This window comes from Eleginops maclovinus, chromosome 9 (genome assembly GCF_036324505.1).
Source record: "Eleginops maclovinus isolate JMC-PN-2008 ecotype Puerto Natales chromosome 9, JC_Emac_rtc_rv5, whole genome shotgun sequence".
Taxonomy (NCBI): Eukaryota; Metazoa; Chordata; class Actinopteri; order Perciformes; family Eleginopidae; genus Eleginops; species Eleginops maclovinus.
In genome coordinates, this window is record NC_086357.1 from 10,405,502 (window position 1) to 10,426,177 (window position 20,676).

At 40.7% G+C, this 20,676-nt stretch overlaps 1 protein-coding gene across 1 annotated transcript; it reads right to left on the reverse strand.

Moving 5' to 3' along the window:
- Positions 1-1,046: 1,046 nt before the first annotated feature.
- On the reverse strand, positions 1,047-11,582 carry b3galt2 (UDP-Gal:betaGlcNAc beta 1,3-galactosyltransferase, polypeptide 2). Its single transcript, XM_063890689.1, has 2 exons — positions 10,801-11,582; positions 1,047-3,441 (listed from the first exon to the last, which is right to left on the reverse strand). The coding sequence occupies exon 2, from the start codon at positions 3,081-3,083 to the stop codon at positions 1,761-1,763; it is 1,323 nt and encodes a 440-aa protein (XP_063746759.1). The 5' UTR covers positions 3,084-3,441; positions 10,801-11,582; the 3' UTR covers positions 1,047-1,760.
- Positions 11,583-20,676: the final 9,094 nt, after the last annotated feature.

Here is a 20,676-nt window from a genome sequence, read left to right on the forward strand (position 1 = left end):
TTGCACCAGATATTAATACATTTATCACACACATCCAATTATCTGTGGTTTCAAACTCACTGTATCGCTGACAAATAGCTAGTAATGATGTGATAATTGATCGCTAAGGAACGTAATTAGCACCAACTGAGAAGATGTCACTGTAGCGACTCAAGCTGTCACATAACTTACAAGATACTTGTACATTAAATTAAATTGCCCCGCCTTGGTAAATGTTACATGAACTTTGTTTTTCCATATGTGTTTACATGTGTTGATTGGTGTTTCAGAATTCAAGAAACAAAAGTTGGAGATATCCATATTTGCTAATCTTTAACTGGCATAATGTTTTGTAATTTAAGTCATTGTTATGAGATGTACATTTTTATTCTACAAGTTTGACTTATTTTCAAGCGTCAGGTGTCATGTGCTACTTCTTCTGTTTGGTGCGGCAGTAGCTCCGTCTGTAGGAACTTGGGCTTGGGAAGCAAAGGGTCACTGGATTAAGTCCCTATCGGACCACCAAATAAGGAATAGGTGGAGGACGCCGGTTTGCCTCAAGGGCACTGTCGGGGTGTCCTTGAGCAAGGGACCTGGCAGCCCCGTTGTTGTGTGTGGTCATTTTGAAACATGTGTGTAACTGTAAAAAGAGTGAAACACTGAATTTTCATAATCATAAACATTTTTCCACTAAGGTTCTAAACTCTTTAAACTCTCTCCCCCCCTTCCCACCTCTCTCATGTGTGTGTACAGGAGTTTATGTATGCATATATATATACACACATATGTATAGGCATTTATTAGATATTTACCTTTCTGTATCTCACACACAGAAGATTGACAATAAAGTTTCCCTTGACTTTGATAATCTTAAATCTTCCTTTTTTTACAATGCAACTAACTAAACTATCACTATGTTTAAATCATAACAATGTAGAAAGTATACCACAGGTGAGTAAATTATGTCCCAGTCCAATATCTGTTGATTATGGGTTGTACAGAGAGTAATGACATTGTAGAGGCCTTAATATAAAAAAAGACTAACAGATAAAACACACAACTGCAAGTTTGAGTTCAGTACATTTAATTGTTAATTAATTCATTGCACATTTGCTCAAGTGCAGAGTCATACTCAATGTAAAGCTTTAAAAAATACAATCTCAGTCATCTCTGACGTGACGTGAGTGCTTCCATGTAGATTTTTTAAAAATAAATACAGTATATGACAGATAAACCTTCTCTTTAGAGTCATGTTCTTTGATAAATCTGTAAATTAAACACTGAGAAACAGGGCAGCATAACTGGTCAACGTCAAATATACTTTCATTCATAGTTAGGTAGTGTAACTTTCGACAAAATACATGTGCATTTCCCGTTTTCTGTGTAAACACAACTGTGTCTCTTTTTTTTTTTGATTTGTAAAGTGTGACATACTGTAATACCCATTAGAGGCGAGCCTTCACATTAACTGTAGCATGAATTACCACCTTTGTGTTGGCACCTGAATTATCCTCAACACCACTCTCGAAACAGCAGGACTTTTTGCTCCACATCACAGACAATCTTCCTTTTTAGAAATAGCTCAACAGGTTTACAATACTTAACATTTTTCCTCAAATTAAAAAAATAGTTTGGATCATCAACTGTACACAATACCAAAAACAATGTGCTTTTCCCCATATAGTGTATAGTGCTGAGTTCATATGCCCTCCAGGACTGTAGTTACAGTGCGCCCATCTCCCTTTTTTTTTCTTAACTGAGGGTTGTAATCACAGGATGCATCAAGGGGGCCTCTCTCCGTGAAACTTTCGGTGTCTGTACCTGCTGTTCTTTTCCTTGGCCACGTTGACACAGGCATTTTGCTTGTTGCTCTGCAGGTGGTTCCAGTACTTGATGAGTTCATTGGGGTGGAACTGATGCGACGTAATCAGGTGGCTGTACTTACAACTGGAGTAAGACACCCGCCAATGGTTGAAGAGGAACTCATTGGGAGGAGGCGCTGGGTCGATGCGCAGCTTGGCCAGGCAGATCCCCACGTAAACGTCCTCCAGGTGCAGCCTTCGTATGCTTAGGGACGCCTGATAGATCAGATTGGCCATGTCCCCTGAGAATACGTACCCCGTGCCCGAGCAGAATATCGGGTAACGCTCGCTTGGGTACAGCTCGGGCGGCATGTACCACTTGCTGTCCTTGTTTCGGTTTGGTGCATAGCCCCTCATCAGGTAGCCGGTGAAGTACCTCTGCTTGGGAGGCAACTCGGGCTTCAGCAGCTTTTGGATGAGATACTCAGTATTTACAAACATATCACTGTCTGTCTTCATCACGTAGGAGGTGTGAGGGCAATAGGTGGCCACCCAGTTCATGCCCATCAGGGTTTTGATGGTCAGGTTGTAGTAAGTGTCCTGGTAGTCCTGTTGGATGATGTCGTGGTGAACAAGGCTCTCTTCTTCTATGCTGCTCTGGAGGTAAGTGTCTGAGCTCTTTCCAGTGCCAAGCAGGAAAAGACGAACAAACCCTAATCCCATTGCGTTGCTCTCATTCCCCCATGTCTGACGAATGGCGTTACGGGCATCGGCCTGTCCGGGTTCTGCAGCTATCAGGACGATGATGAAGGGCGTTCTGTCCCTGCACTTGAAAGGCTCGTTTAGGATGTAGCGGTAGGGCTGAGCGCTGAGTCTCCCTCCCACACCCATCTCCTTCTGTAAACTGTTGTTGGTGCTCATGGAATCCCCAAGTCCCATTACCCCCATCCTGGAACCCCCTCCGCCGCCTGCTGCTGCCTCCCCCGCAGCAACATCTGCCTGCTGAGAGCTGAGGTTGAGAAGAGTCTTTGGTGCCACATACCCCGTGTCCCTCCACAGGCTCCGCAGGGAGCTGCTCTGGTTTGCTTCGCCTTTGGGGCTGCGGAAGCCCCTGACAGTGTAGGCCAGCGGGTTTTCCCGGGGCCCGCTGCGTCCCGGAAGCCAATCCTGATGGCTGAAAAATAAGAAAAGGGTGAAGAGTAGAGCCAGCGAGAGGAGACCGGCCACATGGGTCCTGAAGAGCGACCGCTTGACGGTCCAGGTCATCTTGATGGGACAGCAGTGCCGCCGTCTCCACTGCATGGTGCAGATCGGGGTCGCAGGAAGCTGCTGCTGCTGCTGCTCGAGAATGGGCGGCGGCGGCAATCACTCACAGCCACCTCAAACATGTGGTTGCCAACAGTCAGAGGGTTATCTGAGCTGGCAGATTGGTTGGAGTGAGCCTCCTGGTGGAGTCAGGGGAACGTTTGAGCCCCCCAGTGCAGCTAGCAGCAGGGTTAAAAGAGCTCCTGATGGAGCAAGGAAGCCAATGTTTCTCTGGCCATGAAGGCTTCTCCCTTGCTCTTCTTTGGAACTGTAGACAAACACAAGGTCATCCCCGATGTCTCGTCTCCTTCAGGATATGATAAGGGTCACCTCCTCTATGTTTGCTGTCTCTAGTCTGAATAGAGAAAAAAGAAACAGAGAAAACTGTTGGCATTGGTCCAAAATAAACCTCAAATCACTGGCACTGAGCCACATGTCAATGTCTGGCTTGCAGATGTGTTATTTATCCTACTTGTGGGGAGAACCAAGCATATTTCTTAATAATTTTATTTATGGTTTGTTTTGACACATAGAGATTCTGAATTAATGTCTTCCACATGCAAAAGCCCCAATTAGAGCTTTTCTGTGAATGTGGCACACACTATGGTGAATGGCTCTTTTGATAAGCTGACTTTACATTTTGAAAAGGAGAAGCTGAATCAATATGACAGCTTTGTTTGTAGCATCTTTGATTGGATGGGACGTAGAACACAGCAAGCTCTGGGGATGTGATGGAGAAAAAATGTGAGATCCAGAAAATACTGTTGCCAGCAGGTTGGTGTCAGAAGGGAAGATTACTTCTGGAAATGTTACCTTGCATACAGTGCACCTGTATGGCAGATAATATGGTGCAACCAGATTTGTGCGTATTTGCTATAGTTAAGGATAACACTATTTTTTTTTCATCATTCTCACAGTAAATACAACGTACTAAATTAGCATATTGTTCTAGTACTTTTTTAAGTGAGTGAAAAACAGAGAATTTCTAGATAAACACATCAAGGACTCTAAAAATAGTGAAGAATAGAAAATACTATTCTTCATCGAAACTATGAGCTGGCTGTCTGGTGCTGAGCATGGGGAGACAGTGCCTCTTGCATGTCATTATTCAGCTTAATGCCTGGGGCAGAAGTATAAATTGCAGGTTTGCTCAACGTGATGCCGGATAACGCTACACTGAGCTGCCTGTGTCATCAGCCCCCCACCGGGCGTCGACAGCTAGGGAGGAGATGCATCTGTCAAAATGAGTTTTCAGGGTCCGGCAGGCAGTGGTGCCAGAGCCTTAGCCAGCCTCTGGCGATGGCAGCCTTCACCCGCCATTCAACTTCCACCTACGGCTTATCAATGCTACCTACCGTCTAGATGAGACCACCCAGGCTGCTCGACCCTCTACCACAGGCATAAATAAAAGACGTACAAGGAAACATGCACATGAACGTACACACAGAAACATGCAACGCTGAAATAATGTGACGTGAATGATTGCATCTGTTGCCCTCAGGGAGTTGTGTACCAGGGGAAGCAGAAAAGCGAGCAATCGGTTTGCACAAGCAAAAAATGTTCTGTGCATCGCAAATAATCATATGCGCACCAAATACTGCACACATAATCATTTTTGTGTTCACAGACACACTAACACAATGCAGATCAGACTTAATGATGTACGCAAGCCTACTGCACCCGAGTCACTCTTGTGTCTATAGACCCACACAAAAGATGCATGTGCACCTCAAACATATTTATATCCACACTAAAAACATACATCATTAGTGCTGTGCATGAGAACACACACAGAGACACACACACACACAGAGACACACACACACACACACACACACACACACACACACACACACACACACACACACACACACACACACACACACACACACACACACACACACACACACACACACACATACACACACACACACACCAGGAAAAAGAGAAAATGCCAGCAGTATCTTGCAGGTTGTACTTGACTCTAGTGGATTTTTATGTAGCAGCATTGCAAGTCTTAAAAATCCTTTCTTCCTGAGTTTGTTAATTTACTGACTGCCTGCGTTTGCTTTTTTGTTTATTTGTTTGCTTGCACTTTAATAAATTGCAGCTACTGAACAACAAAGCATTATTTTGTGCAAATGCTACATGCCGACTTGGTGTGAGGCAGATTTTCCAAACTTCCAATTCTAATTTCCTGCTATGTTTGCTCATTCATCATGACAACTGGCAAGGAACACGATAACCTTTTCAGGCAACTGTGCCTACCCAGCGCAAGCAATTACAGGAGAATGAGAGGGGCCGGGGCCGGCTTTGTTTTAAAGGTTAACATACTTTACATCGAAGCATATCCAGCGCTTGAGAGATTTCTCCCGTCAACTAAATTAACATGTAGTTAGGTGAGCTCTGATGAAGTGTGCACACACAAAGGGGCACATACACACATAAATACACATGTACACAAAGTTCAACACACACGACAGACGCCCGTACCCACCCAGACACTCACATAGAGAGGAGCATGAATGGTGGAGTGTATTACTTTGTTTTCGTTTTTCGCTTTCGACAATAATGTCAATTTCACTGAGACACCAGACATCCATTTTTACTTTTTAGCAGTTCCACTTAATCTGCCAATGCCTCTCCTCATTAATTCATTTTCCTGCCTCCCATCAATGTCACTTTTATGCAAGCCAATTAGTTACACTAGCACTAATTAAAGCCCCAGTGATTCTGCAGCGGTCAATAATCAGAACGAAGGCTGCGGGAGTGACATGCTAGGCATATATTATAGTGTTGTCACCACATCAGCTTTAAAGCTGGAGAAAGAAAACAGGGAGGTGGGGGGGTGCTGTGAGGTATAAATGCCATTTTCCACACTTTGAATTATTTGTCTCCACGCCCATTTTAACAACCTAGCTTGGTTTTGCCTCATTGTGTGTAATGCATGCAAAATTAGCTGGGCTGATGTCGAAGGGGATGTGACCTTCATTTAGTACAGCATTGCACTTTGTGACACATTTTCCTCAAGACAAATACAGCAACTATTTGGGTGGGTGTTCTCTGGAGTTAGGGGTTAAATTCTGCTTATGACTGATTATGTGGTTGACTGAGGTTTCCCGCCTTTAAGCATAAGCCTAATACAACCACTACATTTATGATTCATTTTAATGTTTAAGTACGATGCATGGCCATAATCAGGTTAAATAAAAGTCAAGGCCATATGAAGAGACCAACCAACTGTGATTTAAAGATGAATTGGCTACAAAGTGTCAGGAATAGTAATGGAACATTTTTATATTGTATTATCATCACTTTTACTTTGTATTCTCATCTTAGTATCAATTGTGTCGTTTTGTTTTTTCAGTCTTTAACTGTGTTTATGTATTTACCATGTACACCACAGCAAATTCCTTGTATGTGTTAAACTACATGGCAATAAACGTTTCTCAGATCAATTCTTCTATTTTATCAAAACTATGCAGCTGAGAGCTCCATAGAGGAGTTTTGTTTCAATTTCCTTTTCTCTATAACCAAGGTATTCAATTTGTGATGTAGTATGGTTGTATTGTCAACATGGCAATTCAAGATCCAAATGTTTACTAGGAAGGGAAAACTAGGGGGTTTCATGTACTATGTAGCCCCAATTCTGTAGCCAACTCTAGAGTGTTGCACTCACGGAAGGCATTCACCAAGCTCTAATTGGTCATAGATTGCCTATTTTGTGATCATAGTCTGGTGAGATTGTGGTCAACACTGAGCAAGGGCTACTCCGAGTATTGTTCCTGTTTACATTGAGACTCTGGACTTCATCTCTGTCTTCTTTGTAAGCATTCCAGTGGAGAGCCAGACACCCATCCTACCTCTCAAGAAATGCCTTTTATCAATGGAAACAACTTTATCTTTAACCTCTATTTATATCTTTGAGACCTATCTTCCCCCTTGCTTTCTCACTGTATTGCTTATGTTTGCAATAACCATATGAACTAGTTTCACTGCCTTTGTGGCTTGGCTTGCACAGAAATGGTCCTTTCTGTGGCTTGCACGGAAATGAGTTTGAATTTCACATCGGCTTTTGTTCTCTCAGGGTCATGCCGGTCTCATCTTAAAAAAAATCTTTGAGGGAATTCAGGCTGGGCTTCATTCAAAAGCAGTCACTTGAAAGAAAAGAGAATGCTATCAAGTCCACACCTCTCCTTTCAGTGCCGCAATGGTCTTCACCTTAATCCTTCCTCACCCTGGTCATTTTTCTCCCCTATTCAGCTGCTCTCTTCCTCAACAATCGGTCATTTTCTCACTGTTGTTTACCATCTGAGTGTAGAGAAGAGTTCACAAAGACTGCCAAGAAAACAAGTAAAATAGAGGTGAGGTGGTTTTGTTGCTCTTCCTCTCCCTAACTTTCAGTGTGAGTTAATAGACAAGCCTGTGACACCAGTTTTTCTTCACTAATTTGAGATGGGGAAACTTTCCGCACCCTATCAGATGAATTCAATTTGGCCTACACATTTATCAAATACCACCCAACATGTACCAAATGTGTTTATTTGAATTGATTTGGCTCTGGATGTTATTTACCACTTTTAACTATGGAAAGTGGTCAATTGTTATGTATGTTTGATAAAGTTTTCAATTCAATATACATATAACATAAATGTTTATCAATTAGCTAATTTGAGGTAATCTGTTTATCCATTTAGCTATTTCAATTGTTTTTCATTAGGCTATTTTAGCTAACTATTAAAACCATTGCTTATTTTTTAACTAACTACTCGCAACCGTTTATTTGTTACTTCACGCTGTTCTTAACCGTTTATCAATTACATTAAGCCACATATTTCCAACTGTTCATTAATTACCTTAATCCGACAATTCCCAACAGTTTAGCCATACCGCTACATTAAGCTAACTATTGCAACTGCTGTTTTTTCATTACCAGCATTTAGCAACCTATTCTGAACAGTTTTCCTATTATTTTTAACTAACTATGTCAATGATTTATAAATCAGTTTCAAGTAACTTCACTCAACTGTTTATCTATTACTTTTAGCCAACTATTTTCAATGATTTAAACATGCTACTTTTAGCAGTTGTTTAACCATACCCTACTTAAAGCAAATCATTTCCAAATGTTTATCAATTACTTTCAGCCAAGCATTCAAGCCTATCCAGCTATACTATTTAACAGCATCTACTGGAAACATGTTATTTACACCAAATGTCTTCATTGTTCATGTTTTCAAACACTCTAAATAGGCCTCAATAAGTGTTCAGCTGTTACAGCTTACACCATTTATTTATTTTGTAAATTAGTCAAGCTTCTCCACAATTTCAACATATTTGTACTGGCAACTGCAAAATACACATCCCTGGCAGGATAATACTGGTATGAGAGGTATGCAACTACAAAACTAATTGATACATCCAAGTACAGTGTCAACCATTTAGCAATACACTTATTTATTAATCATCTTTAATTTGTATCATTTTTTAATTTAAGTTAAACTACAGGGTACCATGTTACTGCATTGGTTAAATTTAGCTTTCCGTTTAAAGTGTCCATAACTGCTTGAGTTAACTTTTTGTGTTGTTTTTCATCATCCAAATAGTTTCAGTATAGATTTCGAAGGATAGTTCTGAGATTTACTCCAGAGCCAAAATATCTTGGACATTAATCTGGTGTTCAAAGCATTGAAATTACATTTCTTTCCAAATAAAGATACCCCTGTCTGTTCCTTTAACTACAAGAACGAGATAGAGATGTTTGGGGGGCATTTGATTGACCTGATACTTTGAGAATGTAGTTTGGTCCGCCAGGATAGGGAAGGTGCGTTCTCAATAGTATTCCAGACATAACAGATGAGCGACGCTGGATGGCCAACTGTGGGTTTTCTTTTTTACCATGCATCACTAGAGACTGGTCAGATCTGGGCCAGGCCACTGGAGCGTCGGTCAAAACATGAACATAACATCCTTAAAGGGTCAGTTCTCCGAAATGACAGAAAAAAAGAAAAAAAAGCATTCTCTCTCCTCCACTTACTTTCTATGGTGATATCTAGATGTGTAAACTGCTTATTTGCCTCTGTTCTGACAATATCTGTCTCCACCTTAACACAATAATGTAGTTACTTTGTTTTGATGGACACTAGTTCCAGTGAAACATATTTCTTTGAGATGTTCTGTATTATCAAAATAATAGGAGCTTTGTTTCACTAAAGACATTTTGCTGTTGATGTTTTTTAAAGGTGAGACCATGAGTCGATTTTGCGAATCAACTAATTAATCCATAAATTAAGATAAGGATAAGATAAAGTAATGTTCAAAGCATAAATTCCAAGCATTGTGTAGTTTCAGCTTCTAGATTAATTTCTTCCAGAACTTAAAAAAATGTTTTATGTAATGTAACAAAAACTGAACAGCTTTTGGTTTCTGACTGTTTTAAGGTATCAACTAAACAATTTTATGAAACTGTCCTTGCAAGTATTGAACAATTATTCTTCCATATTTATTTTAAACCAAACATGGCAAGTTATAAACAATAAAATAAGCATTATTTCACCCTGTGCGGTAATGTTACATGCATTTTTTTTCCCTTTGAAGCATAACCAGGAAGTGCAACACTAGTGACAAATCTTTTTTATTCGTTATGTGAACGGACCCTTTAACACACAAGTCAAAGCAATATCACATAGATGTTATGGGTAACATTTACATTCATTTGTCCTTTAAAAAAGGTTGTGACAAAGTCGAGCAGCCTCTTAAAAGTAAACTAAAAATACAAGAGCCCTCTGGGAAATAAAGCTTTGGCAGCTCTGAGCTTGTAGCTGTAGTAAATATTATATGACAGTGATTTTCTTCAACTCAGTGAGAGTAAAATCCGACCACTCACCTGTGCTGCTGCCAACTTCCAAAGCAGAATTTTGGTTTTACTTCGTTAATAAAATCAGGTTATATAGTCTTTGCTTCGACTCTTGTCGGGATGTCCGTTCAGATTGCCACAGCAATAAATGAAAAGGTGGTTTGAAAATTAGACCCTATTAAAGTTTCATAGTCTAGTGGGCAGAGTGAATACCCAGATGGTGAGCTTAGCTGCTGTTTTTTTTTTTTTTTTTTTTTTATGTCCATCTCAGCACTTAAGATGCACAGGCTTTCAGTGCCAAATAGTTTGGGCAGCTGGACGTGATGAAGTGGATAAAAAGCCCTGTTAATTGAACTGGATCAATTGGATCTCCCTGGCCTGCCACTTGGCAGGTCCAAGGAGGAGTTTCCTAAACTTCAACCTATGTAAAGGAATACAGTATGGACTACTGACCCGTTTTTGATGTCAGTGATTGTACCTTCAGGAATCCCTTATCTGCTCTGGGCAAGGATAAATGAAAGCTATAGTCAACATTCATCCTTAGCGGGGTGAAGTTATATTAAACGAATATGTATTTTTCAACAATACACCTGCCCAAGGCCCCCCTGAGTGTCACTGCAACATTTAAGGAAGCCTCTGGGGGTCAAAAAAGTGCCTTATGGGAAGGAGATGTTGGGACATAGGGGTTCATCCAAGGTTTGTGGATGGATAAATGTATTGATTGATGGGTGAATGGATACTCGTCAAGGCGGCTGGCAAGGGTGGATGGCAGGATGTAATGGAGGGGAGAGGAGGGCGGGGAAAGCTAAATGAATAATGAGGATGTGGAGGATTGATGAGACGTGCAGTGTTGCGTACCTCTTCCTCATGCTGCTGCGGCTGCTGACAGGGCTGCGGTCCGCTGACGGAGTGTGTGAACCCCGGTGCCTTCAACCGCCATCACCGCCTCCTTGGATTGGGAACAGCGTGGACTACAATGCCTCTCCTCGTCCAGCTCCCACTCTTCGATCACAGTGACACCTTAGATGTGTTATGTCCCTGCTAGTCCTCATCCCCACAGGCAACAAACCTGCAGGCTTTTAGTTCTCCTCCTGCTGCGACTCCTCCTCTCCTCTGTCTCCTGCTCCTTGTGTCCGTCACAGCTTCCCTCTACCTCAGTACTCAATACATATTTTTTGTTTCCCCACTGTTGTTTCCTGGTCTCATTATAGTTTATCTCACTCAAAGGATATGTTATTAAATGTAAACATTTAAGAGAAAGCACAACAGCATCCAAACAATCCGGAGCCCTAAGGAGGGGAGAGCAGCAGCAGCAGCAGAGCAGCAGGAGTGCGGCTGGTCCTTCACGATGCTCGGCAGGGTGATGCACAGCAACAGCACAGCGAAAGCTATGAAGAAAAATGCGAAAATAATATCCTCTCTCACATGTGAGTCCAATAAAGCTACAGAGAAAACATGTTCCTCATGTCCTCAAGGTAAAAACAAAAATTAGTCGTTTACTTTCATCCCCCTGCTTGGGCTTTTGCCAGTCCACTGTTTTTTGTTCTTTTTCCAGTCTTCACTCCGCTCCGACTTGGACCGTTCCTGGTCGTATTTCCTAGCCGGGCAAGGGAGCTGCTGGCCCGGGCAGGCAGGCAGGCTGTCAGACACCGCTCTACTGACAGAACTCTACCACGTCACTGCAATATTAGGGGAGCATCTCACGTGACCCTGTTAGACGCTCATGCTGCGTTCATGTAGTGTGGGTGAAAATTCCACTCTCCAAAAAGAAAACACAATCACGGACACACTGACAAACACACACCATACACGCATAGACATAAACTCGTAATAATACTGATAGCCTATTATATTCTTGTTAAAAGCTGAGACTATAGGACATTTCACGGACATATACATTTTGAAGATAGAAAACATAATATGATAAAAACAATGTGTTTGTTGTTGTTGTTCAGTGTTATTTTTCATTGTTCACTGTATTTTGTGAAAGAAAATTATTTTGTTCCTCTTTTTTTGCTTCCAAATTTTTAGGCAAAAAAATAAAAACTTAAAAAGGTTGAGAAAAAAGTCCGTCGATATGTTAAATCAGATGGTTTAGGAATGACACTTTGGAAAAGCTACTTGTGTGTTGTGTTTACATATTTCTGGCCACTTCTGTTTATAAAAAATAAATGCCCCAGCTGATGTCATTATCTAGGACATGCATTCATTCATCTGTTATTACTTTAGAGGAAATTCTAAAGCTGTCTCTACTTTGTGACCATAAAACAAACGATCAATACAATACTTATGGATCCATAAATATGTCTGGAAATTGCTTACTTTTACTACGTACTATTTACGATGAAATGAGCACTAGATATTGTAGATGGGTTTCTCATCCCAAACATCCTAATGCAGATTAGTGATTATACAGTCATACTTATGTAGAGTAGCGTAGCTATAAGGATGTCTTCTAGAAAAAGAAAAGAAAAAAGAAGACAATTTCAAAGAAGTGTGGGACACCTGAGAGCGAAAATTAATCAACTCATTCTGACCATATTTTCCGTGAATGCGGCATTACTCTCTCCTCTCCCCCTCCTCCCAAACCAGCCACCCTGCTCCCCCTCTGTGGGCGGAATAAAGGGGATTTAACTCCGTAAGAGCATGGTGGCCAGTGGTTGTCTGGTAACAGCTGGATTTGCTACCATTGTGCTCTTTGTTTAACCGTCCCTGGCAGCAATGTTTTTCACATGGACAGGACCATTTTAAAACACTTTTGTGCCCTGTTTGTTACATTAGCAATGCATCATTACGCACTAATGAATACTAACTATATTTAGCCTGCCTTCATATGATGCAAACAAAAAACAAAACACACACGCTTAAGGTCCTTGACAGCACTGACTATCTACCTGACTACAGCATAATGATGAAACTATACCTGTCTCATTAAGGACTAAAAGAAAATGCAAACCGATTCATCAATGTTCAGTCATGTTTACACGCGTGCAACTCCAGAGACCGCAATGTTTCTTGATATGCAATAAAAGCAGCTTGTCTCTCTCCTTCTCTCAGAAGAATTGGAGCAGATGGAATTATGGCTCATGCAAAAGCAGCTCACTTCAGGGAAAGTAAGCCGATGGGAGAGCAGCCCCTTGCAACACTGTAAATATTGTAAGGTAGCTCCACAGCATAGGAACACAGGTGACTGAATAATTAATAGGAGCTGTGTCTTTGACAGATATACTTTGGAGGCTATTAGCTCTGCTACCTGGCCAGTGAGAGCGCATTTGTCAAAAGAAAGTAATGCCGGTGTGATGATTGATTTCCTGAGGCTGCCAGGTTAGAGGCAGCGTGCCTCTGTACATTAATATCAGGTGGCATCTATTAGATAGGTGACTTTCTCAACTTGTCTGGCCCGGTTGCCTCAGCAAAGACCAGCATATCAAAATCTAAATTGTCATCATTAATTGCTGCTTGGGGGGTATCTTGGAACACTACGTCTGCCTCTCCTGCTGTTACACAGAAACCAAGTCTCCTGCACAAACAACATGGATGTCCTGTGCAGTAGCAAAAAGGCAACATTCCCCCATAGATAAGAGGTGGACATAAACACCATGACGTCAACTATTGCTTTTTGTCTGAGATTTTCAAGTGGCAACAATTTGATAATTAACTTTCATGAACTGAAATGAACACTTCTTTCGACCAAAGAACAACAAATGAACGGCGTGTCGTAGCAACCTCTCAATCACAGACTAGCCATGTCCTAAATAATACACTTCTTTATTGTCTAATTAACCAAAATGGGTAAGAATTATTTAACTAGCAATTGAGACTATAAACATATAAGAAAATGTTTATCTAGAGAGTCAACTCAGTGAGGAAAAGGATAACTTTTTCCAAGACTTTTAGGATTTCATTTTGCAACTATATTGTCACCTTTATTCCATCTATTGAAGAGAATGCAAATTCAAGCCACGTCTGCATTGGCTTCACTTTTTAGACCACAAGGTGTGCACTTGATGTGCACAAAACGATACATTATAACTTCTTCAATGTTTCTTAAATGTGACGACCTGGCAATTTTTTTCATAAAGATGATTGTACCTTCTGTGATCTAATTTTATCTCACAAAATATAAACGGCCATGCCTTGAATGGAAAGTCAATAAAAGCATGTGTGTTCTTTGGCAAGAAGTGAAGTGCTATTTGCAATATGTGCTTTCTAGGGAAAATCAATTTAAGACAGAGACTGCGTTTATTTTTTGTGTTATTTTTTGTTTTGTTTAAAAAACGCTTCAAAAAAGGGGAAACACATGAAAGTTCCCATGTTTTTTTTGTGTGCAAGTTGATACGTTCACATACAGATGAACCAGCATTTGCACTGCAACCTGGAAACCCATTCCCATTTGAATAATTTCTAATTTCTATGCTTTCAGTCATGGACAATTCGCTCTATTGGCACATTCTGGAACAGACATGCCAACTGACATGGCAAATGAAGCTGTTATATATCCCCATTGTGAGTTTCCCCATTCCCCAAGTCAAATATTTTTTTGTTGTTTGCATTTTTTCTTAAGCATTATTTTCCTCAGGTTGTTCTGTACGTTACATTTGTTTTTTCTTTCAGATACCGCTGGAGGAAGGAAAGGTTGGTTATCAACGCAACGCCTTTTAAGAAATGCAGTCTCAGATGACATGCGAGCTGTTATTGCTTCTCTTAAAGAGTGCAGTCGCAATATCCTGCGGCAGAGCCTCCAGAGCAAGCAGGGATGTCTCTGTGAATATCTTTGCCTTCACTCAGACGCAGGCCCCCGTTCATGGTCAACTCTGTTATATCACGGGACATCTTATTAAGCATTAATTTACTGAATTTCATATTATCTTGGGAGCTAATTATATCCTTAAATTATACAAGTCTAAATGTGAATTCAAATTCAAATCATAACAGAAAACATTGACTGACTTTGGAAAAATAATATATTTTGCTGACAACGACTACCTTTGCAAATACAATCAACACACTTTGATTATGTGTGTGCATGTTTCGATTAAGTAAATACAAACATTTGCATAATTACACATACTGCATGCAATGGAGGCATTATTAAAAAATGTCCTCCAATGTCATGAAAGATGTATTGAACCATATTGATGAAAAAGTAGAAATGTAATGTTAGTCAGATCCATATGGAATTACCTTTTCCGAGCATATCAAATCCGAGAATGCATGCAACTCAAACAGTTGGCAGGCAGTTTGGGCAGTAGCATGCCTGTCATAATGGATTGTCTGGATTCCTGCAGATGGGCCACAAGCAGTGCTGCGTTTACTGTCAATACACAGCTAACACACATGCATGGTCTGCTTCCTCTCAAGGAAGAGATATCTGATTTCAGTCTGTATACAGGCAACACATTTTAATTTCATGCCTAAATCCATCTCAACCCTATCCACACTCACACGTCTGGATACAAGACAAGACTTGTTATAGCCTGGGCTTGAGGAGCTGTATGCCCATTACTGCTGGATATAGACGTGGTCAGAGAGTCTTAGATCCAGGCACTGTGTGTACAAATGAGCAATGTCAACAAGACAAGCTCGAGTTGAAAGCATGCAGTCATGTGGGCAGTTACAAGGGATGCATTACATTCCCTTTAGGGCTTCAGAATACTGGGAGTTGATCTCATAAATGTAGTCTGTCAAAGCAGTTTGTAAGCAGTTTGTTTTGTAGAGGTGATAATATAGGTATCATAATTTGGGTCTGAAAAGTGAATCCAAGTGTCCTAAACTTGAGAGGGTCTATGAACCTACACCCCAATTGTTATCTAAGTAAACATTTTGTCCGAAACACACATTGTAATTGTTTTCGAAATATATGTATATTTCGAAAACAATTACAATGTGTGTTTCGGACAAAAAATTATACATATTTAAAAAATCTCCAAACTTAAAGGTAACATATTATACTGTATTTCAACAATATGTTATAGGTCTGGGATATATACAAAACATGTCTCTGAAGGGTTTTGCTCAAAATACCAAACAGATCATGAATTAGGCTATAGCATGCCATAAATTTCTATATTTCAGCCTTTCTCAAAGAAGTGCCTTATTATGTGTCTGTAGCTTTAAATGCAAATGAGCTGCTGCTGGCCACGCCCCTTTGCGATCGTGTTTCTGGCTCTCTGCTCTCCAACCAAGCAGCTCCACGGTAATGGTGAACACTGCGGAAGAGAAGCGTTTCACAATGTCCACCGGCAGAAAGTCAGAGGTGCTGGATTTTTGCAGCCTGAAACGCCACAGTGTCTGGTCTTCTTAGACATCCTGCTGAAACACAGAGGTGCTGCGGGAGGGGATTCAGGCAAGAGGGTGAGTCAGGGTTGATTTTTTGCCAATGCCGTTCAACCCACATATGACGTCAAAGAGGAATTTTACATCACGTATGAACTGAAACATCCAACCCATTTTTTGAAGGGCTTTCACATACTTAAATCAGGAGGGAAAGAGAGTCAACCTTTGTTGAAATACTTTAAAAAGTGCATTTTGCAAAATTGGTACCTTTTAAAGCAAGTCCGAAATAAAAGTAATTTATTATGAGTTATATATATATAATATAATAGTGTAATGTATACATTCTAGCACAGAAGAAGATACTCTTTAAGATACCGTAGTTCAGTTTTGATGTTCTATTCATGAGTGAATATCAAATCAGAGCATATCCAACCCAATTCAACATATGCTAAACTGGCTCTTACAAACAGATAACAATATAGAACATTATATGCTTCACATTATAATAAGCATTATAATATTATCCAATGAGTTGTTTATTAATACACTTTGAAGAGATGCAGCATGTAGGAGGAAGGTGAAGTAGTTTAAGAGGCTGTCTCGGCCCCAATGCTCTGTGTAGGCCACCAGATACCTGGATATGAAATGTCGTCAGCCAGGAGACTAAGTTTATACCACCTATTGTAAAATGATCACTGACCTGCCTGTGAAAAAGTAGATACAACTTTTTTGTGCAACCAAGAGAATGTTCCTAATAAACACATTTTATTTCTCTGACTATATGATAATGTGTAAATGTATATGCTTGATTGTATGACAGTAGATTGTTGTTTTCAGTGCTATAGTTTTTATTTTAGAGATCCAATCACAGTTAAAATTGTGCCAAAACGATGTAATTATAAAACACAAATGTGCCAAAACACATGCGTATTAAGAAACATCTTCACCAACCTGACAACAACAACAACAACAACAACAACAACAACAACAACTTTAGGTAATATGCTTTCAGCAGATCTGCATGATACCGAAAGAAATCATGCGATCACTTTCTTCAAATAGTCCAATGAAACGTACACTTTAGGTACGTTTCCAGTGACAGTTACAGTTCGCCAACTTTATAATCCCCCATCATCAACAAGCGCTCCTGTCCCAGCTGTGTGCATCACTTTTTAGTATCATCGTTTCTGTTGTGTTTTGAGCTTCGAACAGTGTTTTTTCATGTGCAGCGTTTCGTTTATACAGCCCTTTTTGTAAACGCTGCACGTTTCATGTTAGTGAAGATGTTTTCTACATTCAGAACATTCTACATGCCATTTTGTGGGCACATTTGTGTTTTACTATTTGCATTTTTTTCTGAAATTGCAGCACGTTTCAACTAATAGAAGTGTTTTGGGTCATTGTACCACATTTGCCCCTCTCGACCACCGTACATTTCTTACCTACAGCACTAAACACCAGACAGTTAAAGATCAATCAGTGTGCTTTTCTGGTGTGGTCATCCTTAAATACTGAAATTCAGCTTAAATATTTGTATCACCAAATGATTCAGCTGACTGCAGGTACCTGTACTTCTGATAATGTAAGGACTACTGATAGATATGGCTCACACAAGGCTCAGGACATTTCCATTCCAACAAAGATTTCCTTATACTGTGACATTATCTTTATATGAACTTATGACATTTGTGTTGGGTAGATTATTTCTTTGATGTACCAATGCTTCTTGGCAATAAATCTTATACCGTTGGAGCCTGTTTAGTTACCTTTCAAATGTTGCCACATTTGTGAAGAACATGCCTTTGGGGGAGGAGCAGCAGAGCTTTGTATGTGGGTTGCACCCATGAAAAATGTGACAAATCCCCTCTGCCAATGCCAAACAGCAGCCAATCTCCGGTCTCGGCCGCCAGGAGGCCTGCCTTGACTGCCCTTCACTGTCAGGCCCTCTTGCACTGGAACCTCAACATGTGGAGGAACATTATGTTCAGTGATGTGTCCAGATTCTGCTGGCAGCGCTTGGATCGTAGCATCACAGTGTGGAGAAGACACGGAGAACGCTTTGCTGATTGCTGCACCAATAGAGTAGTAGTGGAGAGGAGGGAATGGCCTGCTGTCCTGACCTCAACCACATTGAACACTTGTGGGATCAGCTTGGGCGTGCTGTCCGTGCCAGAGTGACCAACACAACCACGTTGGCTGACTTGGGACCAATGTTGGTTGAAAAATGGGATGCCATCCCACAGCAGTGTGTGACCAGGCTGGTGACCAGCATGAGGAAGAGAGGCTGTTGCAAAAACAGCAAAAAAAAGCTGTTTGGCATTGGAAGAGGAGATTTGTCACATTGTTCATGGGCGCAACCCACATACTCAGCTCTGTTGCTCCTTGCACGAATGCATGCTCCTCACAAATGTGGCACCATTTGAAAGGTAAGAAAACAGGCATTCCAAAAGCATAAGTTGTATTGCCAAGAAGCATTGTTACAACAAAGAAATAAGATACCAAACACACATTTCCTTACGTTAAGTTTATTTCTATATTGTATAGCATGCTAGTACAAAATATGTAAACTTTTACTTTCACTGAGGTGTGAAAAGCTACACAAGTATGTTTAATTGAGTACATTATGACGATACTCTTTTCATCCTTGTGTAGACCAGGTACTGCCAAAAACTTAAAATGATTTATGTCCTGCTTGTTTTCAGGGGAGCTTTTTCATTTTGTGAATGGGAAAACACTGTCTTTTCACAGACATATTTAGGGAAGCGTTCCCACTTTATGATCTATAGCTTTATGTGACACTGCTGAAAAATAATACAAGGACTTGGGATCTGATTTTCCACATTTTGTTTTCAGTTGAGCTGAAATTAAAGCTGTGTAGACTTGACATTTTCCAAACAGGAAAAGCATCTCACTTGACTTCATTCTGTGGTCAACCGTATGTGTTTACCAGAACAAAGCAGGGATCGGATGGTTCCAAAAGGTTGATGATGGGAAAATGTCCTGTTTGTTGCTTCAAACATGACGATGATTTTGTTTTGTGGTTCCAGATGGTTTTGAGGGGGTTTGTTCCGTAAATTGAACAGTTTGTTCCGATGGTGTACAGATTGCTCTAGTCTAATCCAAGATGCATGATTACTCATATTCTTAGCATGCGGCCACCAAACATGTGTGATTAATTAATGTCATTACCCCGGTACTTTGTTTGGGATATGTTGCATGGAACTGAATCCCTCCTTTCCTTCTTCCCTGGAAAGATGAGACCGACTTGATTGAGTTAGTGCTTCATTATTACTGTCAAAGCAGCATGAGGAAGCTGCACTTTAGTGAGCCCAGTTGGAAGCCAGAGAAAGATGTTTGCATTTTAATTAATTGATAGATAAATTAACTTCATTTTCCTCACATTAATATAAAAAAATAGAAAAATGTCCTTTCTGAATGTGAGTTTTCTTGTACCGGGGAAACGCTTTGTCTGATCTACATCATCATGTTTTTTTTTTTAGTTAAAAAATGTTCACATCCTTTTGAAATTGTACTGATTATAACACCCATTTTTTTAATCGAGGAGATACAGTGTTGCAACCAAAAAATGTGATTTGAGACTCAAGCCAGTTTTGCTCTTTGTAGCTGAGGTTTACTCATGAGGTGATCCTGTGGAAAATGTGTCTTTTATGTGGTGCTCCTTTCTTTTTGCTCACACAAGCACATTTGTGTGTGTGTGTGTGTGTGTGTGTGTGTGTGTGTGTGTGTGTGTGTGTGTGTGTGTGTGTGTGTGTGTGTGTGTGTGTGTGTGTGTGTGTGTGTGTGTGTGTGTGTGTGTGTGTGTGTGTGTGTGTGTTAATGTGCAGGAGCAAGCTCAAACACACTGTCTGTTCGAGCACTTTCTCTCTGTCAATGTGTTCTCTCCAAGTTTTTCTGAGAAAAGGCGTGTGTGGGAGTGAGGGTTACTTTTTACTCGTGCTTACCCTCCTGTGTAAGCGAGCATGTGTATTTGAAAAACGATGGCCGCTGTGGGCGTGTTGGCGGTGGGATGGGTAAAACGCAGAGGTCAGCTATCACTTTGAAACATGCTGGTCCTTATCTCTGTCATGAGGCCTAATAGAGTAATGAATCAACATAAAGTCTGGGACTCTCCTGAATGGACCGCTGCCTCCTCCAGCAACACTTGCGCTTTACTTGGACTACACATACTGCCTCTGTAAGCATCTTTCGCCTTCCCCTGTTGTTTATGGGCGGTTTTCAAAAGTGGCTGAATTGTGACTACTGTAGGGGGTATATTCACAGATGAGCAGCCACGCCGCATCATCATACACTCAGCCACTATGAAATAACCCCGGCCACGGACAAATAGGATGGATGGTCTTTTTGAAGGGGAATGTAATAGGGCACAAAATGATGAGCCACATATTTGTGATCACCTCCTGATCTCATCTCGTGACTAGTTCCAAATCACTGACTTAA